Source organism: Hibiscus syriacus, unplaced genomic scaffold (assembly GCF_006381635.1).
Source record: "Hibiscus syriacus cultivar Baekdansim isolate YM2019G1 unplaced genomic scaffold, ASM638163v2 tig00006753_pilon, whole genome shotgun sequence".
NCBI classification, from domain to species: Eukaryota; Viridiplantae; Streptophyta; class Magnoliopsida; order Malvales; family Malvaceae; genus Hibiscus; species Hibiscus syriacus.
The window spans coordinates 202,217-229,684 of NW_024062111.1; the positions used below are offsets into that span (position 1 = coordinate 202,217).

At 31.2% G+C, this 27,468-nt stretch overlaps 3 protein-coding genes across 3 annotated transcripts; all 3 read right to left on the reverse strand.

Annotated features, from left to right (window-relative positions):
* Nucleotides 1-2,071: 2,071 nt before the first annotated feature.
* LOC120201037 (vacuolar cation/proton exchanger 3-like) lies at nt 2,072-5,810 on the reverse strand. Its single transcript, XM_039201729.1, has 11 exons — nt 5,529-5,810; nt 5,350-5,417; nt 5,188-5,216; nt 4,002-4,198; nt 3,707-3,919; nt 3,494-3,619; nt 3,121-3,237; nt 2,979-3,032; nt 2,757-2,873; nt 2,191-2,281; nt 2,072-2,121 (listed from the first exon to the last, which is right to left on the reverse strand). The coding sequence occupies exons 1-11, from the start codon at nt 5,793-5,795 to the stop codon at nt 2,075-2,077; spliced, it is 1,326 nt and encodes a 441-aa protein (XP_039057660.1). The 5' UTR covers nt 5,796-5,810; the 3' UTR covers nt 2,072-2,074.
* Nucleotides 5,811-10,327: 4,517 nt separating this feature from the next.
* LOC120201023 lies at nt 10,328-10,899 on the reverse strand. The gene is made up of 2 exons (XM_039201720.1): nt 10,762-10,899; nt 10,328-10,679 (listed from the first exon to the last, which is right to left on the reverse strand). The coding sequence occupies exons 1-2, from the start codon at nt 10,857-10,859 to the stop codon at nt 10,328-10,330; spliced, it is 450 nt and encodes a 149-aa protein (XP_039057651.1). The 5' UTR covers nt 10,860-10,899.
* Nucleotides 10,900-20,979: 10,080 nt separating this feature from the next.
* LOC120201014 (probable pyridoxal 5'-phosphate synthase subunit PDX1) lies at nt 20,980-21,952 on the reverse strand. Its single transcript, XM_039201713.1, has one exon. The coding sequence runs from the start codon at nt 21,935-21,937 to the stop codon at nt 21,005-21,007; it is 933 nt and encodes a 310-aa protein (XP_039057644.1). The 5' UTR covers nt 21,938-21,952; the 3' UTR covers nt 20,980-21,004.
* Between the last annotated feature and the right edge of the window lie 5,516 nt (nt 21,953-27,468).

The window sequence follows — 27,468 nt, forward strand, 5'->3', positions numbered from 1 at the left end:
CAGAAGAAATCAAACCAAGCATAGATAGAAGTTCCAGTTCAATAAACAATGCGTGAGTTTCATAAACGAAGAAGAAAAGGTTCACATCTATGAAAACATACCTGGTTTTTTCAATGAAAGATGGATAACTCCTTAGATTTTGAATGAGTTTAACTGCTGCAACTCAAGTGAGCTCAAATCTGGGTGCATTGAAAAATAGTTGCATCTTAATTAGTCCCACGAACCCGTAACTAAAACACATTAACGCGATCCAACTTAAACATAGAGGTTCTCATGAGCTTCTAATTTTCTAATCTTCCACAAATTTGACTTGGTCTAGGTAAACAAAAAAAACACCAAACGACAGTGCACAAAATAAAATCTTAACGTTGAACACTAAAAGTTGGAATTAAATATAAAAATGTACCACAAAGAGAACATTGGATGAGTCCGCGCTTATGATTTGACAAAGACAGAAGTCGTAAAAGAAGAAATTGAGGTGCAGATTACAGTTTTTGGGTTCCAATTAGAACAGCTTGAAAAAGTTTCAACGCTCGAGTTTAATTTCGAAGTTGGGTTTCAAATCTCTATTCAAAGCGGATTCCATTGCAGTCGGGTCACTGATGGAATAAGAAAGGGAAAGAACAATGAAACGCTAAACACTACAGTCATCAAAAAAACGAGCAATAATGGGCAGATCAATATAGTAGTAGAGAAAAATACAGAAACGTGAGTGAAAATCAAACCCATAAAAATTGAATAATAAAACAAATTAAAATATCAACGCCAAGAAACAAATAAAAATGTTGAAAATATCAACGCCAGAAGCAAATACCTAAAAGGGAGATGAGAGACTAATACGCCAAAAGCAAATATCAACGCCAATTCGAAGAAGCATATTTCTTTCAGCCAGAACCAAGCGGAGAGAAGGGTATTTTATACAATGGGGACCGGAAATAAGCAAATACCTAAGGGAGATGGGAGACTGATATTCTCGGGAAAACATAAAAAATACCACTGTTGGTATTCATTCTTTGCTTGCACTTGGGAATATGGCACATCCAAATGTGGGTATCGATACCCGGAAAAAAAAAACATTCCTCCTAAGAATGAAATATGACGTGAACCGAACGGAGCCTAACGGTAATAGTCCCTAATCTTTGGATCCCATTGATAATAGAACGGTGGTCGGAAAGGCCACAATTTTCTTCCATCCAGCAAAATATCAATGAATTGAAAGTATAGCAATGTCATTATTGAAGTTGGCATAGCTACATAACCAAGAGCACAGAGATGAAATGGGGGACGGCTCTCTCAATCTCTTAAAAATTTAAAATTATCATATATTTTAATTTTTTTATTATATATATTTTTTTATTAAAAATCTATTTTTACCATTAAAATTTTATAAATTCGTCTCTTTCTAAAGTTTTAAAAGTTTGCCTCTTTTAACATATCAGTGAAACTAATCTTTGCTTTCCTAAAACACCAACATCTCCGTGACTAAGAAAAATGTAAAAAGACCATGCCAGAGAAAAAGTTCAGCAGACGAGCAGAATTTGAACGCCACAGCACAACCAACAAGGAACCGAATTTCATGAACAAAGCCTTCTCAATCACTTAAACAATCACAAGATCGAAAATCTCCTTAACTGTAAGAGAAAAGCAATGAAATTTTTGCCCCAATTTATCACCTATTCTTTTGAAATTAAACGAAATTATAGGCCTATTTTCCAAAATGAACAGAAAAAAAAACAAGGATTTCATTTTATTTAATTATTATAAACTTACATTACAATAGCTCATTTGGTACTACTTTCAGGGAGTAATTTAGCAGCAGACCTCAAACTGAATCAAACACACTAAGATAGATATATACAGAGACAAAACAGTATATATACTGTGAGCTCATATGGCCTATCTTCATCAAGCTTCATCTGTCAGCTTTCCAACGGGCCACGACATAAAAAAAACAAAAGAAGGATTGCATGAAATCTTTGTCCCCTAGACGTCAAACCCTGCATTCATTTGTAATTTACGCTCTTGTTAATCTTTACAATTTCATAACAATTGTTTTAAAGTAAACACTTACTCGTCATGCACTGAAGATTGCGTCTCCTGAGTTTCTGTCGTTTACTGGGTCTGGGATGAAAAATGGGAAAATATAAATAAATATTTATTGTAAATAGTTCGAATTAAATTAATCCTTACTCAGTGGTGTTTTGGATAGAAAAAAGCAAGCTCCAATAACAATGTAGAGCAGTAGAAGCACCAGCCCCTTCAAGTAGTGAGAAGTGCCATCCTGCAATGCATAATAATGCAGGATTTTAGCTCAACATCATCAATCATTTACAATGAATGAAATTTATTGTTAACCAAAAATAGTCAACTCATTGAGCGGACTCGGTGGTTGAAGGGAATGTTGTTTTCCTTTAAGGTCCTGGATTCGAACAACCACATCTGCAAGGTATGTGCGTAGAATACAAAGAAAATATCTAAAATATAAACTAATTTCAAATCATCAGGGGAGCGACTGCCCCACTCGCTCCCCTCGATCCATCCCTGCTTGTAATCATCCCATACTAATTAAAAAAACGAAATAGTTAACAGAGTAAACCATTTGGACCAGCTAACTACATTAGAAAAGGAAAGGACCAAGTTATGTCAAATTAAAGTATGGGGACTAAGTAATAGGAGGACCAAAATAGAATCGACATATATAGGATGCTTAATGACATGTAAAGTGCAATTGGTCCGAAAAAAGGAAACACAATTACTTGTAAAGTGAAGGCAACGACAATGATAGATAGAGCAAGAGAACCAGTTTCGAGGAGATTGAAGTTGAGATCCATCTTAATACCCATAATCCAAGCCACAACAACACAAAGTGGGACCTGAATCACAAATTAAATGTTATTTAAAAAAAAAAAGTTTACAAGTTCTAGATTTTATAAAGATAAAGCTTTGAATAAGTGTAAGTTTGGGAGATATATATATACCACAAACATGGAAATCTGAGTTGCAGATCCTAACGCAACACCTAAAGAAATATCCTGCAATTATTTCAATTCCATAAATTTTTTAGTCAACAAATCTTTTTATTGATAAAAAGAAAGAAACAAAAAGAGTATTAATACTGACCAGCTTGTTTTTAAAAGCGAAAATGATAGCTCCTGCATGTTCTGCTGCATTTCCAACAATCGGTAGCAGAATAATGCTGATAAAACTTACAGATATTCCCCATGAATCCGAGGCATCCTGAAATTTACTTTCTCATACAGTTTACTTGATTTTATATAAAAAAAAGACATCATTTTGCTCATTTCTTTTTAATGGAACACCACAAAAATAGAACACTCTTGTTAGCTTGCATACTGCATATGGTAAGTACCATATGGTAAATTATGCATACTTACCAAATGTATTCATGTGGTAAGTTCAATCTATGTGAACTCTCTCCCTCAAGTTTGGATAACATAGACTATAATGAACATGATGTGAATGAATTAATTACCTCGATTGTTTGTACAACATACTCGGAGAGCAAAGAGATGACAGCAGTCATGCCAACCAGCCAGATAAATCCACTCCAAATTCCAATCGCTGGTTCTTCTTCTCCATTGTTGTCGTCTTCTGATTCCTGATATGAAGGACTTGTATCAGCTCAGATATATATATATTACGGAAGAAACAGGCTTTTAGAAGCTGAGAACATAGATTGAACTACCTCTTGAGCTTCAAACAATTGCCTGTGTGTGAATAGCTGGAAAATCAGGTAAGAAAGGTATGCAATCAACATCACGATGCTGCTGGCTCTCGATAACTGCAGCGTTGGGTCCGCTGTGACGGCATCAGGTTCCCCACTCATTCGAAACAACAATGGCAGTGAATGGCATAATAATGCAAGCAATAGGAGGAGAGAGTTCACATCCGCTTGTCTCTGTCAAGTTCAACAATGCTTAACACCATATATATATATATACAGAGAGATACAGTAAACAACAGTTGAAGTAATTACTTACTCTATCAAACTTTTGTTCCAATCTGAGGTTGGCAAAGCCGCCACAAATGAGAGAGGTCCCAAGAACCAAGAGCAGGTTTGAAAGGACTGAACCCAGCAGGGAATACTTAACAACTTCTATTTTACGTTGACTAAGTGCAAATATTGCTATGATCAGCTCTGTAGCATTCCCACAAGTTGCATTCAACAGCCCTCCCACTGCGAACATTACAAAATCATCGTACTATTTTCATTAATTTTCGTCATTATTAGTTGGACCTATCCAGTAACTTTTAGTAATTAAAGTAATTATTATTTTTTCTAAAATTATTTAAACAATTATGTCTACAAAATAAATAATAATTAAAAATTATTATGAATAATATTATTTGTAATCATGATACTAAAAAATAAAAAGTATTTTTCATCATTATTGCAGCAGCAACCAACCCATGTTACGTTGCCTCAACTTTCATTTAATATATATTCTGACATAAATACACTATAATCAGGAGTTTTTCATATATACTAGAACCTACATTAAAATTATACTCCAGTCTCATTAGAATTATTAAAATTATCTTTTATTATTTTTTATAATTTGTTTTTTAAACTTTGAAAATACTTGTTTTAAATATTTTAATTTTAAAAAATATTTTTAAAAAAATTAAAAGAGTATAATTAAAAAACCAATGAAAAATGATTTTAATGAAAATATATTTATTGTTTAGGTAAAATACACAAATGGTCCTCCGACTATAGGAAATGTTTTTGTTGAGTTCCCCGACTATTAAAAGTTACAAAATGATCCTCTGACTATATGATATTGTTTCTTTGAGTCACTCGACTATTAAAAAGTTACAATATGGTCACCTGACTAATTTATATATTCTAAGCTCGTCATCTTTTGATAAAAAATTGAAGTCCTATGAACTAGACGTTAACATGCTGATTGAGATATAATAGTCGTTGAAATTTTGAGATTAGATTTTTATCTCTAGTCAGTACGTTAACATTCAACTTAGATTGTTGTCAATTTTTTAACAAAAAATAACGAGTTTGAAACATATGAATAATCGAGTGATCATTTTGTAACTTTAAATAGTCAGAGGACATAACAAAACGATGCCCTATAGTCGAATGATCATTTTGTATCCTTTACCCATATTATTTTGTAGTGAAGTAAATGAGATGGAAGTAAATTTTACCTGTCGGGCCAGTGTAATAAGCAATTTGCCTGCATGTAAAGAATATTTGTCAACTTCAATTTAGACTTAAAAAAGTAGATCATATAATATGCGTTACACTCGAACAGAAATAATTGATACATAATAAAACAGTCAATACAAATAAAATCATATATGGCTTACTCGGTGAGAAAGCTAACTCGTTCAGCCAGTGGTGTAAGCCCAAGTAAACTCAACGCAAAAACCCAGGGCTGTTTACAAGACAAAATCATAAAATTTCAGTAGAATTTTCAAAGGAAAATACGTATTAAATATTATGATCAATACTTAAACAAAGAAAAAAAGAGGGGAAAGGAACTGACTCTTGCAAACACATAGCTGTGAGCAACAATGGCCAATGGAATAGCAGGGAAGAGAACTGAGAGTTTAGTTCCTAAAATGACCTCTTGAAGATTGGCCAACAACCGCATAAGGATTCCGCATCGAACCTTGGAAACAAGGGTCAAATCCGACTTCTTACGTAATGAAGACGTCGACATGTTATGTGCAGTCCTTCCATGGCGATTCTCCCTGCTCGATCCCTTCAGGTTTCCATTTTCCATTACCCATGGTTCTGTCAGAGAAGCCATTAGTTTTCTCGTTTGCCAAACAAACAAGGCAAAGTAAACAAATTTGAAGAAGAAGAAGAAGAAATAGTGCAGAGAGTGACAAAAACAACCGTTTCAGAATATTATGTTGATGTGTTCAAAAATAAGCTAATATAGTGTGCTCTGAGTAGGAGTTACTTGAGTGCAGCTTCCATGAAGCTTCGTCAAAAGAAAACAATTAAGGGGCCACGTGGGGTTGGGGAGAGATAATAATAATAATTCTCTAATTTTGAGAAAATCTATTTATTATTAATTAATTTTTAATAGTTATTTTAAGATTTTTTTTTTATTTTTTTATTAATTTTATTAAATTTGGGCTTAAGAAATGTTCAAAATATATAATTTGAGTACTTAACGTCACAAATATTATTATTTTAAGTGATTTAGTCACGATGGTTATTAAAATATTCGTTGAATAACATGTATCACGTCCAAATAATTTAAAAAAAGTTATTTTTGAAAAAAAATTAAAAGTATTATTATATTTAAAAGACAGTTAAAGGACATTTAAATAAAAAGTACTATTATAATTTAGTCACCTAAATAGTTGAGCGGCCACGTGAGGTCAGAGAAAGAGAATAATAATAATTCTCTAAATTTGGGAAAAATCTAAAATTTTTATTATTAATGAATATTTTAATAGTAATTTTAAGAATTGTTTTTACATTTCGTTTGTTAATTTTATTAAATTTAAGGAAAGTATTAATTGGATTTTCCTTCCTAATATATTATCTGAATCAATATCATTTATCGGTATTTAACCATTCATGTTTTAATTATGGGCCAACAAGGCATTGGGTTCATGAGATAATGTTTGCATGCCGCATGCTACACTAACGCAAATTATTTGTGAGTTTTGGTTAGTTTTAATATGAGATGATTTAGTTGCTGAGTTATTTATGTAAATTGATATTATTGTTTTAACTGAAAACTGCAATCTCAAAGAAAAAAGGTTGCAAGTACAATTAAGTTATATTTTTTTGGTCTTTTTATAATTATTATCTATTTAAATATATTAAAACCGCTCTTCCTCCACTCTTTCTCAGCTTATGGGCATAAGCTTAAGTGATACACATACCTCTATATGTATATAAAATCCAAAATCAGGGAGCACAAGTCTTCCCTCTATCACTGGCCGCCAAACGGTCGTGGAATATCAGATATCATTCAAGCGGTGCAGTGCCTTAACTCCACCGGCCAGAATTACGAACCACATCTTATCCGCCGCATTCGGCATCCTCTCGATCGACAATGGAACGTCGTGTTCAGCTACATACCTCGCGAAGCTAACAAGCTTGCAGACAAAATGGCGAAGCTCATGGTATTCTTAAATCTGATCAGGGGTCCATGGGAAGGAGACTTTCCCACTGTTAATAACACTGCCTTCATTTGTGACTTGAAAAAAAACCAATGATGATAGTGAGTGGCGACAAATGGTGAGGGACTTTGGTCTCATGAATTAAATTGACATTTTATCTAAAATTTAATGGCTAAATTAATACTTTATCTAAATTTTAATGGTCAAACTGATATTTATCTAAAATTTATAGGTTAAACTAAAAATTAACCCTTTTTAGTAAGATATCGTGTCATAAACCTAATATCATTTAATGTCTGAATTACCTTAATGTTGATAACAATGACTAAAAATTAATACTCCATCTGTCTTCCTAAATATGTCTCCTTTTGTTTTTAAAATTGTATCATTCAAATATTATATTTGAAAAGTCAACAAACAATAACACTTATAATTCCTTTTTTACCATTGTATGTCTCACTCTTTTACACCTATCAAAAAAATCTATCAAATCTATCAATCACTTTTTAAGGATAAATTTGTCATTTTCCTTGTCAAATACATCTCCTAAAACTATATACATAATCAATATAAGATACAAATAATGGGACGGAGGGCGTATTATTTTTACAAATCGATGACCCAAGGTAAATAAAAATAAAACAACGATGACTATTTTGATAGTTTACCCTTTAATTTATTCAAATTTGGTCACATATTCTGCTTGAATAGAGCATAAAAAAAAATCTACAACGCTCGTCGAGTGTGGATGAACACGTTAACGATGAGCACCATTAAATTAATTTATAAAACGTTAAATTATAAAATATTAAACGTATAATTATAAATTAGTTAAAAATCTAAATGTAATTTAATTAAAATACAATATTTATAAAATCTTAGTTTTTAGGGTAAACTATACGATTGACCACCTACTATTTACCCCTTTTATTTTAACCACTGATTTTTTAATTTCGTCAATCGGGTCACCTAACTATTTAAATATTGTCAATCAAGTCACCTATCGTTAAATATTAATCGATGAGATGACGAGGTAGTTAATAAATTTGTATAATTACACATTTAGTCCCTATTACTTCACGTTCTATTAATTTGGTCCTAACTTTTTAATTAATTCAATAAATTTAATCCTCAATCAGATGGTGACATGTTTCACTATGTGATTGGATGTTTTATCTTAATATTTTTATTTAATTTAATAAATTTTCCATCCAATCAAATGGTTCCACGTGTCACCAATTGAATGAATAGAAAATAAATTGAATCAATAACCACTACCGATGGGGTTTAAACCCAAGACGTGAAGAGAGGAAGAAAACGCCCCAACCACTGGGCTGCACCATTCAAATGACAAACATATCACGACATAATATATATAATTAATGACAAAAAAAAAGGAAAATGACCTAATAAGAACTCCAACATGGAATAATTGAATAATAAAATAATATGATATATATACACAAATATTATAACTGATTAACATGTGAATGTATTTTATTTACATTTTAAATCATTTTAATGAAAAATAAATAATTTTAATATATTATAATTGAAATATAACGAATATATTCGTTGAGTTAGAATTTTCCTGATAGTTGAGGGCTTATCGTAGTAAGCATTTTAACTTATGCGTTGATTTGTTTATACCCTGGTTAGAATAAGAATTTTATATTTTATTATTTATTCATTATATATTTGAAGAAAATTTTAAGGGAACTTGATTTTATTGAATTAGTCTATTTTAATATGGAGTTGTTAAATAAGATTAGAATCCGATCGACGTTATAATATTTTCAAATATAAGATAGGATACATTTCAATTATAACATATTAAATTTACTTTTATTTTAATTTTAGCATTAAATGTGATTTAAAATGTAAATAAAACATATTCATTTATTAATCAATTATAATATTTGTTTATATATATTTAAAATTTTTATACTATTCAATTATTACATGTTTGAGTCTTTATAATGTCATTTATTTCCATTAACTATATTATAAATTAGATTATGTTTTGTATACTAGACAAATTTAGTGGTTCAACTTAGTGGTTAGGACGATCAGTTTTTCGGCTTGCATCTCATGTTCAAACCCCACTAGTAGGGTTATTAATTTAATTTATTTTCTATTCATTCATCTGTTGACATGTGGCACCATTTGATTGAATGGAAAATTTATTAAATAAAAATATTAAAAGAAATCCAATCATACAGTGACACATGTCACAATCGAATTTATGATTAAAGTTATTGAATTAAATAAAAGTTAGGACCAAATTAATAGATTATGTAAGTAATGAGGACTAAATGTGTGATTATACAAATTTTATTAACTACCACGTCATCTCCTCCATTAATATTTAACGGCAGGTGGCTTCATTGACAAGATTTAAATAATTAGGTGACTCGATTGATAAAATTAAAAAATCGGTGGTTAAAGTAAAAAGGATAAATAATTAGGTGGTCAATAGTATAGTTTATCTTAAAAACTAATGTTTTATAAATATTATATTTTAATTTAAATTACATTTAGATTTTTAACTAATTAATAATTATACAATTAGTAATATATAATTTAACGTTTTACAAATTAATTTAATGGTTCTCATCATTAACGTTACTCGTCTGTTCTTGTTGAGAGTGACAACATCATCATAAAATTTAATATTCAACTTGTTAAAAGATTAATAGGATTAAAAGAAAATGAAGAATAGAAAACAACTAATTTTATTCTGATGTAAATGAATTCTAGAATTATTTTTATTTAATTTGAATTTAGAGGGATTAACCCAAGGTAAAAACTGATCATCCAAAGTTTGAGCAGGACTCGATTAAACAAGTGCGTGGTCTGGTCTTGTTATTTTAATTTTAGAGATTTAACCTGAGGAAAATAAAGGCAACATAGAAAACCAAAGATTCACAATAAATCAGCTGCTTGTAGACATCAATCTTCATTGATGCGAATAGCTGATCTAATACGCATTAAGCAATGAAAACTAAAACCTGTAGATTATGCCATTATGGTTTTCTAAGATTCAAAAATGGTAACTGCAAAAACATCAACAATTTGAAAGAAAACATAGGGGGATGAGGAAGCTAACCTTTGATCCAAGCTAGCTCGCGAATTCCTTCACCAATTTCAATGCACTAACGAACTACAGCTGAATCGTTTTTGCATTTTCAAGTCTTCAATGTTCAAATTTTTTCAACGCCGTTTTCCTGAAACGCTGAAACGAGGAACGGATATTTTCGTCTCCATCGCCGATCACATCGAAATCATAGTTGAGATCAAAGGCTTCGTTTCTCCGGCTGCCTCTGTTAGAATTGCTTGAATCCTCTTCCGCAAACAAATTGAGTTCGTCAACAGGCCACTCAAATCCGAGACCATCTCTCTTGAACATCGTCTCTAATTTTGCCTTCTTTGAACGTCCAATTTTGGATGAGAGCGCCGCCAGAAGGATCGGATCTAGGTAATCTTCCAGCTTCTTTTTAACCGTTCCGCTCTTTTTCAAATTCAATGTCGAAGAGTTTAAACATTCCCTGAAAAAAAGTAAAATTTGCAATTTAAACCAAAGCAGAAACCCAAAGCAGTTAGATTTGGAAAATGAAAAAAATAAGGTACGAGGGAGAATGAAGATCGGCAGGGCGGAGGAGGCGTTTTTGGATGTCGTCTACGGTGGACAGAGGATTGGAATCTTCTGGTCTTGCGTTTTCTTTCATAGTTTTAGGGCCTTGAATTCCAGTGATAGTTGCGTTAATCAGTTATCAGCTAACTAGAGAACTTTTACCCATATAGTACATCTTTAAAAAAATATATCAAAACAACATTCATTATAAATTATTTATTAAAATAATACTCTTCAAATTAAATTTAGGGTAAAGTATAGTAATGATCACTGAACCTTTCTAAAGATTTCATTTAAGTCCCCAAACTTTTAAAACTTGTAATACAATCCTCCAACATTTAGTCCGTTTGCAATATGGTCCCCGACGTAACCGACCGTTTGACGCCGTTACACTGCCGTTAGTACACTTGCAATATGGTCACTGAACTTTTCAGGCGCTTTCATTTAGGTCCCCTAACTTTTAAAACTTGCAACACAGTTCTCAATTTCCAAAACATGTAAAAAATCCAATTCGTTCACGATATATCAGTCTCATAATCAACATGAACTTATTAAAAGAATACGAGCTCACAAGACGCTGAAAATCACAGGTCGGATCAATACAATTCCCAGTAAACTAGTACTAGCAGTCTCTCGGATTGAACCTGACGATTTCACTATGTCGATACTCACAACCAATTCCCTGATTTAAAGATAAACCAAACAAGAAGATCAAAAAATTTAGCCTAGGACCCTCTTTGACTTCTATTCTGATGGGCTTAATATCTTTCATAAGGAGTACTAAAAGTTTTTATTAAGAAGAAAGAAAGAAAATTAGATTGTTTTGGTTCAAAACTAACACTGAATATCCAGATCATTGACATGCAGTTCTATAAACATAAAAATTTCAACAAAAACACACAATGCGAGCTGAAAACGGGAAAGTGCGAAAGAGGAAAAGCTTACTTTCGGATAGCCCAAAAGAGAAAATAAATACCTTATTTCAAGTGAGGGGAGAGGCTAAGAAATAAACAATCGATGTTGCATTCCAGCAATTCTTCCTCCATTTTTTCTTTGTAAATAAAAAGCTGAAAGACATATCACTGCTTGGGTTTACAATTTTACATGCGGAAAATTAAAGAACAAAAACCAAACGAGAGTGCATGTGAGCGAAAGAGACTGAGAGGTGAATGCCCTGTTTGAGATTTCATTATATTTGATCATCTGTTGGAAAATCTTTAACCACACAAATTAAATGAAGAAATTATTATATGTCATTTATACAAAATAATTCCAGCTTTGTTGGTGACTTTCAACAATGATACTTAGTTCATCTTAGTAGTATTTGTCAACTCTGCATTTCTAACCCATTTTTTTCACAAGCATTTCATCAACATTTATGCTTCACCTGAGATGACTTGTATCTAACATTACACCTTGAATCGTTGATGGTCCCGATATTCCCTTGGTCGGGTCTTCTCTCAATGAACCCGTATTCAAGTCAACACCTCCACATAATTCAAAGTTAGATTAAAATTTTCCATACATCCCCGAATGAAAAGTTACGCTGGAAATAAGAAGAGAGAAGCAAAAAAATGAAAATCGAGATCGAAAGGAATTTGGGGTTTAGAATGAAATTAAGGATTATGTTGCAAGTTTTAAAGTTGGGAGACCTAAATGTAAGCGCTTGAAAAGTTTAGTGACCATATTGCAAATCTACTAACGGCAATGTAACGGCGTCAAACGGCCGGTTACGTCGAGGACCATATTGCAAATGGACTAAATGTTGGAGGACTATATTACAAGTTTTAAAAGCTAGGGGACCTTAATAAAGCTTTAGAAAAGTTTAGTGACCATACTACACTTTACCCTTAAATTTAATAAAATGCGAATGATTAGACGTACTTTTATGTACATGACACTTTAAACTAAAAGCATGTACTAATGATTGGATGATTTTTTTTTTTGCGTACATGACATGATCATAGGACCAAAATAATTTATGAATATATAAAATGATCCTTTGATTATAGACATTATTTTTATTGAGTTTCTAGATTATTAAAAGTTATAAAATGATATATTGATTATATGACATGCTTTGTTGAGTCCCCGACTATTAAAAGTTACAAAATGATCATCTAACTATTCATATGTTCTAAACTCGTCATATTTTGTTTAAAAATGACGACAATTTGAGCTGGATGTTAATATGTTAACTATGATATGATAAAATTTGATCTTAAAATCTCAAATGATTATCATGAATATCGGTCAACAAGTTAATTTCTACCTTAGACTGTCATCAATTTTTAACAAAAATGGATGAGTTTGAAATATATGAATGTCAAGTGACCATTTTTAAACTTTTAATAGTTGAGGGACTCAACAAAATAACGTCCTAGTATTGGGACTATTTTATAATTTTTTAATAGTCGAGAGAATCAATAAAATAACACCTTATAATCGGATGACCATTTCTGTGCTTTATCCAATAAAGAAATAAAAATTATAAGAAAAAAATAACTTTATCCTATAAGAGAAAACACGGCGTTCATATCAGTACAGTATGAATCAATACAATACAAATATATTTTAATGTCCAAAATGTTATATTTAAAAACTTAAAAAATTAATATCTAACCAATATGAAATATAATAATACAAATATCATTTAATATATATTACTAATATTTTTAGTATTTATATATAATCTTTTGAACATATTTCTTTAACGATTAAAAATAAAATTCATACATATATTACCGTCGTTCAGTATGTACTTGTGTCAACATGCATCTTTGGTATGTACTGTTTGTATTTCTTCTTTTTATAAAAAATCTGTATACATTTTTAGATATATATATATATATATATATTAATCTTTTGATGCACCTTCCATATCACATAGAGAAAAATATCTTGTTTAAACTCAAACATATTTAATCAGATTTATGGATTTCAAAATAAATAATTAATTTAGACATCAATGTTTATAATTTTAGACAAATGTATATATATATTATAATCAAAATCATTTCTCAACGATGTTATGCATACAAAATAATAAATTAAAATAAAATGTTTTTAGGGTAAAGTATAGTAATGGTCACTGAACATTTCTGAAGCTTGCATTTAGGTCCCAACATTTAAAACTTGCAATACAGTCCCCCAACATTTATTCCGTTGCAATATGGTCCCCCAACTTAAACCACAGTTAGAAAATTAGATAAATTATATAAACGGTCATTGACTTTCAGTCACTTGAATTTAGGTCCCCAACTTTTAAAACTTGCAAAACAGTCATCAATTCATTCTAAACCCCAATTTCCAAAGTAATTCAATTTTATTCTAAACCCTAAATTCTAAAATACTTCAATTAAATTCTAAAATACTTCAATTTAAGGTAATATAGGCTGAAGAAAGAGTTCAAGGCACAGACACAACGAATAAAAATATATTTATATAATGTATATTATATTTAGATGTATAAATAAAATATATTCATATATTAATGTTGAATCATTTATATTTTTTGAATATTTTATTTTAATAAGAAATTAAATTATTAATTATATTAGAAATACTCAACTTAAGATTTATATATAATCATGAATTATAAATATGAAAATAATTATTAAATTTAGTTTAAAATATATAAATCTTAAATTTATCTTTTAAAATATTTATCAATAATATTTAAAAATATATTAAATCTATCAAACAATTTATCAAATATAATATTTTTTTATTGTAAAATATAATATTTTCCATCATTTATTGCTTTCAAATTTTTGCCGAAGTTCAAATTCTTATTTCCATTTTAATTATTCTTTTTTTTTCTGGCATTGATCATTACTATTAGTATATGTATTATTGTATATCTCTTAACACAAACGATGGTGTTAGCTTAGTGGCTCCACCCTGTATCTTTCATTTGCGTGACTCTCAGGTTTGAGTTTGCCCAAGACCTAAATTTACTTCTTTGTAACTTAATTTTCTTCTAATTAGGAGGTGACATGTGTCACCAATAACACATATCATGATCATGTGTTAACACATGTCAGATCCTGATTAAATGATTAATTTATTAAATTTTATTTAATTTAGGACCAAATTGATAGCATATATAAATAATAGGTGGTAACATGTGTCCCAATGACGTGTCATGATCATGTGCTAACACATGTCAGATCCTAATTAAATGATTAATTTATTAAATTTATTTAATTTAGGACCAAATTGATTATATAAATAATAAGACTGGATGTATAATAATGTCAATTCTTTTAACTGCCATCATCATTTTATCAATTGGTAACGACTAGTGGCTTAGTTGAACAGTTAAATAATTATGTGGTATGATTGATAAATTTAAAGACGATGACAAAAGTAAAAAGGGCTAGATAGTTAAGTTGTCAACCGAGTAGTTTTACACTTTTATTTATACGTCAAATACCTTTTATAAATTTAAAATTCGAATTATTTTCAACCTCTCTATATCCTAACTACTTTTTTTAATTAAAAAATTTCTTCAACAGATAAGAATTATACTATTATATTTATATAAAAACGTATCACATGAAATAAGATGAAATTAAATAATAATAAATTGACATAATTGAATTTAATTAAGTATTTTAGAATTAGGGTTTAGAATAAATTGAATTACTGGAAATTGGGGTTTAGAATGAAATTGATGACTGTTTTGCAAGTTTTAAAAGTTGGGGGACCTAAATTCAGTGACTGAAAAGTTCAATGACCATTTATATAATTATCCTAATTTTCTAACTGTGGTTTAGTTGGGGGACCATATTGCAAACGGAATAAATGTTGGGGGACTGTATGGCAAGTTTTAAATGTTGGGGACCTAAATGCAGCTTCAGAAATGTCAGTGACCATTACTATACTTTACCCATGTTTTTTGCATCATCATTTCACAATATATATTTATTTAGTATTTACGAACATTACATCAATAATATATATAATTACATAAATAAATATGAAAATAATTTAAAATTTTTAATGAAAAAAATGAAGTAATGTCTTTCTTAAACTTTGTTCGTTTACATCATCCTACCATTTTTTTCTTTTCCCTTCATGTTCTGTTGTAACTACAGTTCACACTGCGTTGTGATGTGTTTTGGAATATCTGCAAATAGAGTTGAAACTCTTTTTGTGTGTGTATTATATATATCCATCTGTTTTTCGTGGTTAGTCATTATCCGTACTTTTAAAACAACATAATAGCATATAAGTCTGCTTAGACCATCTCCCACATATATGATGGGATCAAGAGAATAAACAAAGAAAGGATAATTTATAGAGTTGACTTTGTATTAATTTGTTAGTTCAAAATCATTGTTTTTTCTCCTTTCAATTATAGGTTAGACGAATACGTATGCGGATGGGACGCATTATTTTATGTTATGAGTAAATTTTTAAAATTTAAAGAAAGGATAAATTTATAAAAAGATGGAAATAAATTTAAATAATTTTTTAAATATATTATAATTTTAAATTTTCAAAAGACAAATACCCCACACATCCCTCGATCCATACATGTGTAATTGCAAATGAATTATGGATCAGTTGTTGTGCACTCGTGATATGTTGAATGGATTAGTATTGCATTTGAGTCAAAGCAAAATACTTAATACACGGCATATGCTTCACCATCTCTCTTCAATGCTTAAGCCGTTACAATAATCATCTTTGATTTTTGCTAGCTTTAGGCAATGTTGAGTACTTGGAAATTTTCTTTAGATTGAGAGTTTTGAAAGCAATAATAAGGAATATCTTATAATCAGCTGAAGATATCTCATCACCATTTTGGATAAACCTATAGCATATATTAAAGAGAAAATATTCATTAGTATCATAGATCAGTAGTTGTTAGGATATGACGTGTTTTACAGAAAGGAAATACAGGGAGAAAGGAAGAAAATATAAATATACTTGTTTAATGTAGTATTATAATATATTTTTTTGTTAGAATTTTATATGAAGTTTTATGAGTAATAAATTATTTATGAATCTTTACATATTATTTTATATTTCTGGTGTTTTTTTTATTTTATATTATATTTTAATTATCTTCATTGTCATATTTAATTTATTTGTTAGAATCCATTTATTCGGCTTTTAAAAGACTCAGCTCATACTCAGATTGAAACTCATTATGCTATTCACGCAGTCCAAAGGTGAAAGGTAAACCCAACTTAAACCAGACCTACCATGTAACATTCTTAATCTGATGACAAATCTCCGACGAGTTGATGAGTTTCACATTCAGTCATTGGAAACACCCAAAAATATCATATTGAAATATTTGTACGGCATTCAGAGCTCCTTTAATTATTAAACAAATATTGAAATAATTTACCAATTGACTCGATATCAAATATAACTCTTACATGCTCACCTAAATAGCCATTTTGTATTAAGGTATTCTCACTTAGACCCCATCGATGATGTTACTATTCTACGTGATTTAGCTTGTAACCCCTGCACACAAATAAGCTGAACTCTAAACTTACAAAGCTCAACGATAAACATACAATTTATCATATTTTATAGGTTTCAAACATAACATGTAAATCATATAAAGTATAAATATTGAGCTATATATCTATAATATATATCTTTTCCATATCTAGATATCAAAGCTCAACGTATTTTCTCAACTTTAAGGAGTATTATATGACACAACATTACCATTTTATAGATATCATACATATCAACATTCATCTAAATACAACTAGGAGTATCAATCACCTATTAATTCATGTCTCTATCACTTATCTTCATAATCATTTATTAACAATAGGTTATTAAGTTTTCACCTAGTATCGTATGATAATCAACTATAATACATTATCTCATCTAACATCAAATACTAGTATAATAATGATACATAATATCATACAACATCAAATATCATAAATATATATATACTTAATCACACGACATCAAGTATAGTAAATAATATATATATATTTGGCAGTACTAATTGTCAAGTATCAGATGACATTAGTATCAATACAAGACATTTATTTTTATTATAAAATTTTAATTATTTTATTAATTATTTGTAATTAAATTAAACTTTCTTTTATTTATTTAGGATAATTTATGATCTTATTTTTATGGTAAGATTTATTTTATTTTAATTTGTGTATTTAGTATTAATAAAAATGATACTAAAGTTTTCTCTTTAAGATTTTTAGAAGTTACAAATAGATATTCATCTTATGTAATTGAGATAGGAAGAAAAAGAGATGAGGAAAAGAAAGAGGGGGAGTCACCCTGAGAATTATAGTTTAAAATATACAAATAATAAAAAAGTGAAATTTTACTTAAAGGTAATTTTTTTCGTTATATTTTTAATTTTTATGGCTTTTGTTCTTGTCGTTTTGGTTGATTATGGCCTTGCTTTTGAAAAACCATCGAAGGAGAGAAAACGATGATCAAAGAACAAAAATTTTAGATAAATCTTCAAAAAGATCTAACCTTTCATAAGGTTTTTTTTGATGAAAATCGATGAGGATCTTGAATGAAAATAGATTTTTGATCCAAAACTTGGAAGATAGAAAAAATTGATATTTTTAAATTTTAGATTTTGTATTCAATTAAATGATTAAATGACTTGATCTAGATTTCTGAGATTCGTGTGTATTCATATGGGTAAAAAATAATACGTCTCTAGTATTTCTTTTAACCTTTTATCCTTATCTTTTTAATTTATTTGATTTTTTCTTAATTTGATTTTCTCTTTTAATTTTGGGTAAATTATAAGATTGGTCACTTTCGTTTAAATTTCATACATTTTCCTTCGTCAAATTCAAAAAAACATATTATTGACCACTTTCGTTTTTGTTTCATTAAGATGTGGTTATGCTCATTTATTTAATTAAAATGTGACCACTTACTTTATCGACTTTTAAATATTTAGTTACATAAATTTTGACTATATGTTAGTGAGGAAAAGTGAATAAATTGGATAAAAGTGGCCAAATGTTATGTTTTTTTAAATTCAATGAGAAAAAATGTACACAACTTAAACGAAAGTTGAATCTTATAGTTTACTCTTTAATTTGCTTTGATTTCTCATATATTTATTTGTTTTTTTCTTTATCTTTTTTTTATTTATTTCCTAATTAACTTCTTTTAATTTGTTAGATATTTTTGTTTTTTAATATGATTATTTTTTTATTTTTATTTATTTTCGTTATGTTTGATTTAATTTTAGTTTATTTTTAAAAAAAACTCTAATTATTTTTTCTTTTAATTAAACATTCTAAAAACATATTTTTATTTTAAATTATTTTTTTGCATGTTATTATCATTTTTTATTTATTAAACATTCCGTATTTATTTATTCTTTCATGTCATTTAAATTTCCCTTTTTATTTTAATTTCAAGATTAATTTACTTTCTTATGTATTTGATTTATTTTTTATTTTGGTACCGTGATCCACATATATAAACTTTGTGTGATGAATTTTTTATGTATCAAATCTTTTTCTTTCGTATCTAAATTAGACACAAATCATGGAAACATTGGACACAAACCATGGAATAATCATGGAAACAAATATATGATATCTAATATCAATTTATTTGAGCATAATCATACATTTTTAGTCTCAATCAAGTGGCCATAAGATATTTTTCTATTATGTGAGGGATAAATCGATCAATCATATCTCAAACTCACAATGTGGGATAATGATGATCATATTGTATACACAGTTATCACTATTAGTGATTGTGACTATTGCATCATAATTCAAAAATATATTCATAACCGGTCAATCCAATATATTTTTTCTAATACATACTCACTCATGTATTAATTTTGACCCAAAAGTTGTCAAATCAAATTTGAATGGATCGATTTTTAAATTCGGGTCAAAATTACAAGTCCAATTCAGTTCATCATCAAATGTTTCCCAAAGGCTATCAACACAAATGATAAGTATGAATATGTCATCATCCAATGTTCTGTGGGTTAAATGATCATGCATATGAACATCTAACCAGGCAGATAAATGGCCAACAAAAGCCAATTGCAGAATGCAACCGAATATGAAACAAAAGAAAATTTGATAACCAGCAAAGGCACATGCACGAATACCACCTGAAAACGCAGGTAAAGTTTCTGCAGGCCTAATTGATAAAAAGGTTACATTTTAGTTGCAGAATGCAAAGATGAGTTATTTAATTCCTAGAAATCTTAGAGATCTAATTTTAGAAAATGAAAGAGGTAGCGCTACATAATAATAGGTCACTTAATCAACATTATGACATAAAATGACATCTTGCTGTAAGAAAGACTTGACTTGAATAATCGGAAAGAGTGCAAATTAAGCAGGTGATTGTAGTTGCATGACCAAAGGATTCCTGCAAAAGCCCAAAACAATCATCATACTCTCGGCGGTGAGTTCAATGGTCGGAAACAATTACTGCATGTGATAGCAATGATCACTGCTGATGTTACAAGAAAATGCTAATGCATTGGAGTAAAAAAAAGCTAACATCAGAATCAGGAGCTACATATACTTATATCACTACCGAAGCATGTAATTACAGTGTCCGCTTCTCACTATAAATCCCTACTTAAACAAAGTATACGATAACACAACATCAAACTACAACTACTCTGAATTTCTTACCATAGACCATGATGAAAAGATGCAGTCCAAATAATCATCAAATTATGTTCACAATTGGAAATTATGAAACAGGAAAGTCAACTGTTCTTCACTTTGTTTTAATCTTACAACATAAAACAACATCATTCATATCGTCAAAGAATAACAAATGAGTTCACATTTCTAAGCTCAAACTATACTGTATCACTCCCAAAGCATGTTATGATATCCGCATTTAGCTATCAATCACTACTTCGAAATTACTTGAAAGTTAAAAGAATACACAACAGAACATCAAACTGCAACTATTGTAAAACACTTCCATAATCAAAATCAAATACACTATATAATCAGGATTTAAATTGCGGTCCGCTATCGGAATAAAGATAATTATATAACAGTAAAGGTGTCATCTGAAACTGTTATTCATAATTACTCGTAATGACAGCAACAGCAGCGTGTGCGGCAACCATGATAAAGACAACTGAATATGTGACAGCAACCGCAATTTAAATCTATGATATAATCAAAGTTTAATGTTAATGTTAATTAAAGAAATGAATCTCTCACCCCCAAAGAAGCCCGAAAAGCTTGAAATATACTAATCAGACCGAGCAGCGAACCTCTCCACATTCTTATCATTCAAATTAATACCAACCATAGCCTCACCAAGACCACAGCTAACTTCCGCAAGGACCTCAGGGTCACTGTAATGTGTGACGGCCTGAACAATAGCCCGGGCACGTCTAGCCGGGTCACCGCTCTTGAAAACCCCAGACCCCACAAACACTCCATCACAACCCAACTGCATCATCAGCGCTGCGTCAGCCGGCGTCGCTACTCCACCTGCGGCGAAGTGAACCACCGGCAACCTTCCCAGCTGCTTTGTCTGCATTACCAAATCATAGGGAGACTGGATTTTCTTGGCGAAGGTGAACACCTCATCATCATCCATGTTCCTAAGCACCCTAATGTCTCCCATCACGGATCTCACGTGCCTAACGGCTTCGACGATGTTGCCGGTCCCAGCTTCCCCTTTGGTTCGAATCATAGCAGCTCCTTCTCGGATCCTCCGAAGCGCTTCGCCCAAATTCCGACAGCCGCAGACGAAAGGGACCCGAAAGTTATGTTTGTTGATATGGTTCTCTTCGTCGGCGGGGGTAAGAACTTCGCTCTCGTCAACATAATCGATGCCAATGGCTTCCAGGATCTGGGCCTCAACGAAATGACCAATACGGGCCTTGGCCATGACGGGGATGGTAACAGCTTGCTTAATTTCCTTGATGAGTTGTGGGTCACTCATTCGAGCGACGCCACCTTGGGCTCGGATATCAGCGGGGACTCGTTCGAGAGCCATGACGGCACAGGCTCCGGCTTCTTCAGCGATACGTGCTTGTCCGGGGGTGACCACATCCATTATGACCCCTCCCCGGAGCATCTGGGCTAGCCCCACTTTTACTGAGAAAGGGGATTTGGTGTGGGTCTCGGTCATTGCCCCATTACCATAAACAGCAACAACCCCAGTTCCTGCCATATCTAAATTAAAAATAAAAAAAAAATTAAAGCGAGGGATTTGTTTTCCTTTGGGAAATGAAAGAGATTATAAGATATTGAATGGTGGGAGAGAAGAGGTGCAGCAAAGAAGTTGCCGAAGATGTGACGAATATAAAGGTAGGTTTTTTCCCCTTGAATGGTTCCTGGTTGGAGGTGAGAATATTGGTGTGTGGTCCAGTTCACCTGCAACTGGTCATGATTTAGTTTTTGTCCTTTATCGGACGGATGGAAAGAAAAGATGTGAAGGGATTTTTGGTTTTTTTGAGTGGGAGCGTTGTCAAAGAGATTTAGTCGTCGTCCATAAAAGGAAATAAAGAGATTTAGTCGTTGTCCATAAAAGGAAATAAAAATAATGCATACATGGCATAAATTGATAGCATTCTATATGCCGAGGATAACCAAACTTAGTTATGGGTAAATTCCATGTTTAGTATTTTAACTATCACTTTTATTTTGTTTTGGTCATTTAATTATTAATTTTTAAAAATCATACTTAATATTATGTTTTGTTTCATTTTGGTTCGTTAAAAAATTAACATAAATACTAATGTGACAAATTTTAAAATTTTTCATTTTGTTTATTTAATATGATATGTTAACTGGTAATGATTTGTGATGATCGAGGAGTTAAAAGGCATCTTGAATCTGAATTTCAAGATGAAGGATTTGGGGGAATTAACGTTTTTTTCTTGGGTTTTGAAATACTTAGATCAAAAGAAGGAATACTTTTAAATCAAAGGAAGTATGCCTTAGAATTGATAGAGAGTATACTGGTCTTGGGGGTGCAAAACCGAATGATACCCCCATGGAACAACACTGGAAGCTTACCACTGCAGATTATGGTCTGAATTACAGTAGAACAATGATGATACGGTTCTAGAATCAGAGAAGGGGTTGTTTAAACGATTGATTGGAAGACTAATCTATCTAACTCAGACAAGACCAGATATTACATACATAGGTCATTATCTTAGCCAATTTATGCAGCAACCAAAGAAATCTCACACGGAAGCTGCATTTAAGGTGCTAAGATAAATCAAGAAAGAACCAGGTTGTGGAATTCTGTTGAAACAAGCTAAGGATCATCAATTGAAGGCTTACTGTGATATAGAATGGGCCTCTTGTTTGATGACTAGAAAGTATATTACAGGTTTTTCTATTAAGTTTGGTGAATCTTTGATATCTTGGAATCAAAGAAGCAAAACATCACTGCTCGATCATCTGCAGAAGCAGATATAGAAGCATGGCAATGACAATGGCAGAAATAGTTTGGTTAAAAGGGTTATTACTGGAACTTGGAAAAAGTAATCTGAAGACAATTATTCTCTAGTGTGACAATAAAGCTGCTTTGCAAATCGCAGCAAACCCAGTTTAATATGAAGGACTAAACACAGAGAGATTAACTGCCATTTTATGAGAGACAAGATATTAGAAGGAAATATTCAAACAGAGCACGTAGCATCAGGAAATCGACTTGCTGACATTATGACAAAGGCTTTGGGAGTGCAACCGCATAATGTTTTGTTATCTAAGTTGGGAGCTGAAAATATACTTCAACTACCAACTTGAAGAGGAGTGTTATGATTAGTTTAGTTTGTTACAATTAGTTGTAGAAGTTATTAATTTGTTAGCTAGTTAGTAAAATCTGACGCTATATATGTACATCTTATGTAAACATTATTTTTTTATCAATACAAGAAGTATTATTTTACTGTGCTCTCCTTGGATTTAACATATATATACTGTGAGCAAGATTGGGAAATAAAGTGCGATGATCTAAAAGGGGTCTCGAAAATGTGAAAAGGGATTCTCAAAAATATTAAGCACGACGAAGTGGCTAATTGAACGAGGATGTCTCTTTTGTTTTAGGGAAATTTTTGGTGTGATGAATGCACGTTAAAAGTAAGCTTCCAAGTCTTTTCTGTATTGCAAAAACCAAGGGGAACGTAATTACCGATGTATCTATCAATGGTGATCTGTTGAACGTAAACTGGATTGGTATCTTTAACAGGCCGCTTAGGGAAGGGGGATTGAAGAATCTAAAATGTCGTAATCGATTTTCGGCGATACGACGTGTCTCGACTTGTTTGTGAAAAATTTGATTTTTTTTTTAAAATAAATGTTTTAGAGTCATCATCGACCTTTTGGGTTCAGGTAGGTCGAATATCCATAAACCATTTTTCAAAAGAGTTTTAAGAAAATATCATTTTAAAAGATGCACTAATCTATGTGTAACCAAAAATTCATTCTTTTTTAGTAATAACAAAGGGGTTCGAGGGTCGATTACGCGTGGGGAAGGATAAGCACCCCCACAACGCCCAAAATTAGTACCCCATTGATTATAAATTGATTTTAATAGTGGAGATCTAAGAATTCAATATACATTTAAGTTACGATCCTATTATCCAAATGCCCATGCAACCAATTTTTATTTAACAAAAAGTTCTAAGGAGAAATAGAAAATATTCCTATATTCCAATCAAAGAGAAAATATCGCTAAAATACTTTTGGACGAATATTTCTTTTTCTAACTGAAATAAAAAGAATATAATTTCTCCCAAGAATTCGAGATTATATAATTTGATTCGACCAAAATAAGAAATTAAGACAATTTATCCAAATTTAATTAATCATGCTAGATGATGAAAGTTTAAACTAGAATGGAAGAAATATAAACACAATAAAAAGCAAAGACCGAAAAATAAGTATCACACAAATATAAGTGCTCAAATAAAATAAAATCATAAATAACATAAGGACCAAATTGCAAGATAACAAAATAAGGCACTCAATATGATATAAATATGAAACATGCATATATATATATATATTCATGGGACTAAAATAAAATAAACATGAACTAAAGTGCAATAATTAAAGGACTGAAATTAAATGCTGAAAAATAGGGGACAAAATAAAAGATAAAAAATTAAAGCAAATAAAGTGTAAGGACTAAAATTAAATAAAGAAAAAAATAAAGGCATAAATTTAAAGGTGCATAAAATTAAATAAAAAAATGAGAACTAAAAATAAAATGTTAGTGTTAATTTTAATTTTTAACCCATACCGTAAATAATGCGAGTCATACCCGGGGTAAGTCATCGCAAGATCGCACTATGGTTCGAACATAAAATAAATAAATAAATAAATAACAAGTTAGTGGTTAGTTGTTAACAAAGTCCGAATCATAATAATATAGATCATATCCTGGATCGAGTCACCACAAGGTCGGTTCGAATAATAACAATAAATTTTTAGCAGTTGTGGTTAGCAGTTAGATGTTAACAAAGTCTGGACCATAATAATATGGATCATACCCCGGATCGGGTCACCATAAGGTCGGTTCGAATAATATCAATAAACAGAAAATAGTGAAATTGATGCATCATGTTCGAAACAAATAAAATAAAAAGCAGTGAACAAAATATAACATATAATAATAATAAAGTGACCAAATAAAATAAAAGCAAACAGAATGACAAAGTAGAAAAATGAATAAAAAAGAACAAGGCATTAGTGACCAAAATAGAAAAATGCACCAAAACTAAAGGGACCAAAAGGGAATTAACCCTTAAAGTAGGGCCCAAAATATAAAACACGTAAAACTTTGGGGGGACCATAACGTGATTAACCCAAAAAGTCTAAATATATCCTAATATTAATCTAAACACCTAAACATAAACCTAACTTTCATCTTCCTCAACTTTTCTTCCTCACGAGCGGCAACCAACCCCAAATACCCAAGGGCCACTCTTCGCCAGCCACCAAGCAACGATGGCCTCATCGCTCATACCGATCTTCCACCCGGCCGAGGGGGACCATACGACCTCATAAGAAACCTCGAAAGCTTATTCTTCTCACCAAATTTTTAACCCGAAACCCATGACCCACTACGACGACACCACAATTCGCTCTCAACGCCAATGGCTATGGACGTAAGTCGACCTCAAAACCTTACTGACCACCAACATCGGTGGTCGGGCTGATATGACGACACACCCAAGACACTTCTTCATCTTCTAAAACCCGAACCCAAGGGTCCTGAGAGCCAAATCGACCCCCTAAACCATCGCCAAAAATGACCGATCAACTCCCCGAACTCGACGGTGACCCTAGTGCTCGACAAATCCTGACGGTTTGACTCCGACAAGGCCCTATTCGATTAAGACAACGATAGCTAACCCTCTCTATTCTCTCTATTTCTACCACTTTTTTGCTTGGATTTAGAAATAAAAATATGGTTACCCGAAAGATAAGTGAAAAAGAAAACCTTCATTATATTGTTGCTATATTGGTATTGAAAAGAAAAATGGGAACCGATATTTTACAATGCTCTCTTTGCTTTCTGGAGAGAAACAAAAAATTGGGGAAAACTTTTTTTACACTGTGATTGGGGTTTTTATACCTCTTAAAAGTGAAAAAATGACATATTCTATATCTATTTTGTTTTGTGGATGTTGACGAGGCTGGCTTGGTGCTGGTGCAGTCAGGCGGTAGGTGACAGGACATGGAGCTAAGTAGATGGTAGCTACTAGGATTTGGTGGCAGTAGGGTATAACTATAATTACCAATTTTTTGGGGTAAAATTGGTGATTACATCTACCCCTATTCGCTCATTATTATGAAATGAGAATGAACCGAAGGCATAAATCACCAATTTTATCCAGCTTGGCCACCCGAAATCTTTATGCTCTAAGTTCTTTTGATTATGTACTATTCACTCATTTTTAAAGGCAACTGTTGAGGTTGAACAATATTTTCTTTATAAACTTCTTCTCACTCTTCAGACGAGTTCTTCTCATTATAAAATTTCCATTGGAAATGTTAATCCACCTCTTTATATGATGGATTCGAGCAAAAGGTCGAACAAGTTCTTCTCATTATGAACTTCTTCTCCTTCTTTGGATGAGTTCTTCTCATTACGAACTCTTCTATTAGAAATCATGATCCACCTTCTTCCGAGATGGATTTGATCAATATATTGATCCTGATCTATCTCATGCTGCGATAGATTCGAGCAAAATGTTGAAAAGGTTCTTCTTATTATGAACTTCTTATCATTCTTCAGATGAGTTCTTCTCATTATGAACCATTCCATTGAAAATGTTGATCCACCTCCTTCTGTGATGGTTTTGAATATGTAAAAAGATTATCATATGTTAGTAACAATTGTATTTGAAATACCTGGAGGTATTGGCCCAAAGGTCTTCGAATCATTGCTGAGATCCACGTTTTCAAAGATTGAAAAGTGGACTAATTCTTTGCTGAAATCTTCTTCAACAGGGAAATGTGAAATCTTTGCTAACTTTGGAATTCCTGTCAAATATGCAACATTTGGATAAGAAATTTATTTCAAGAGAATCTATCTCAGGTGAGATAAAATTTGGTTTTGAGTGAACAATTTCAATTTTGTATTCTAAGGGAAAACTGTCTCAAGCGAGAAAAAAATTGATTTTAAGAAAAACAATCTCAAGTGAGATAAATCTTGTTTTAAGTGAAACAATTCCAAAA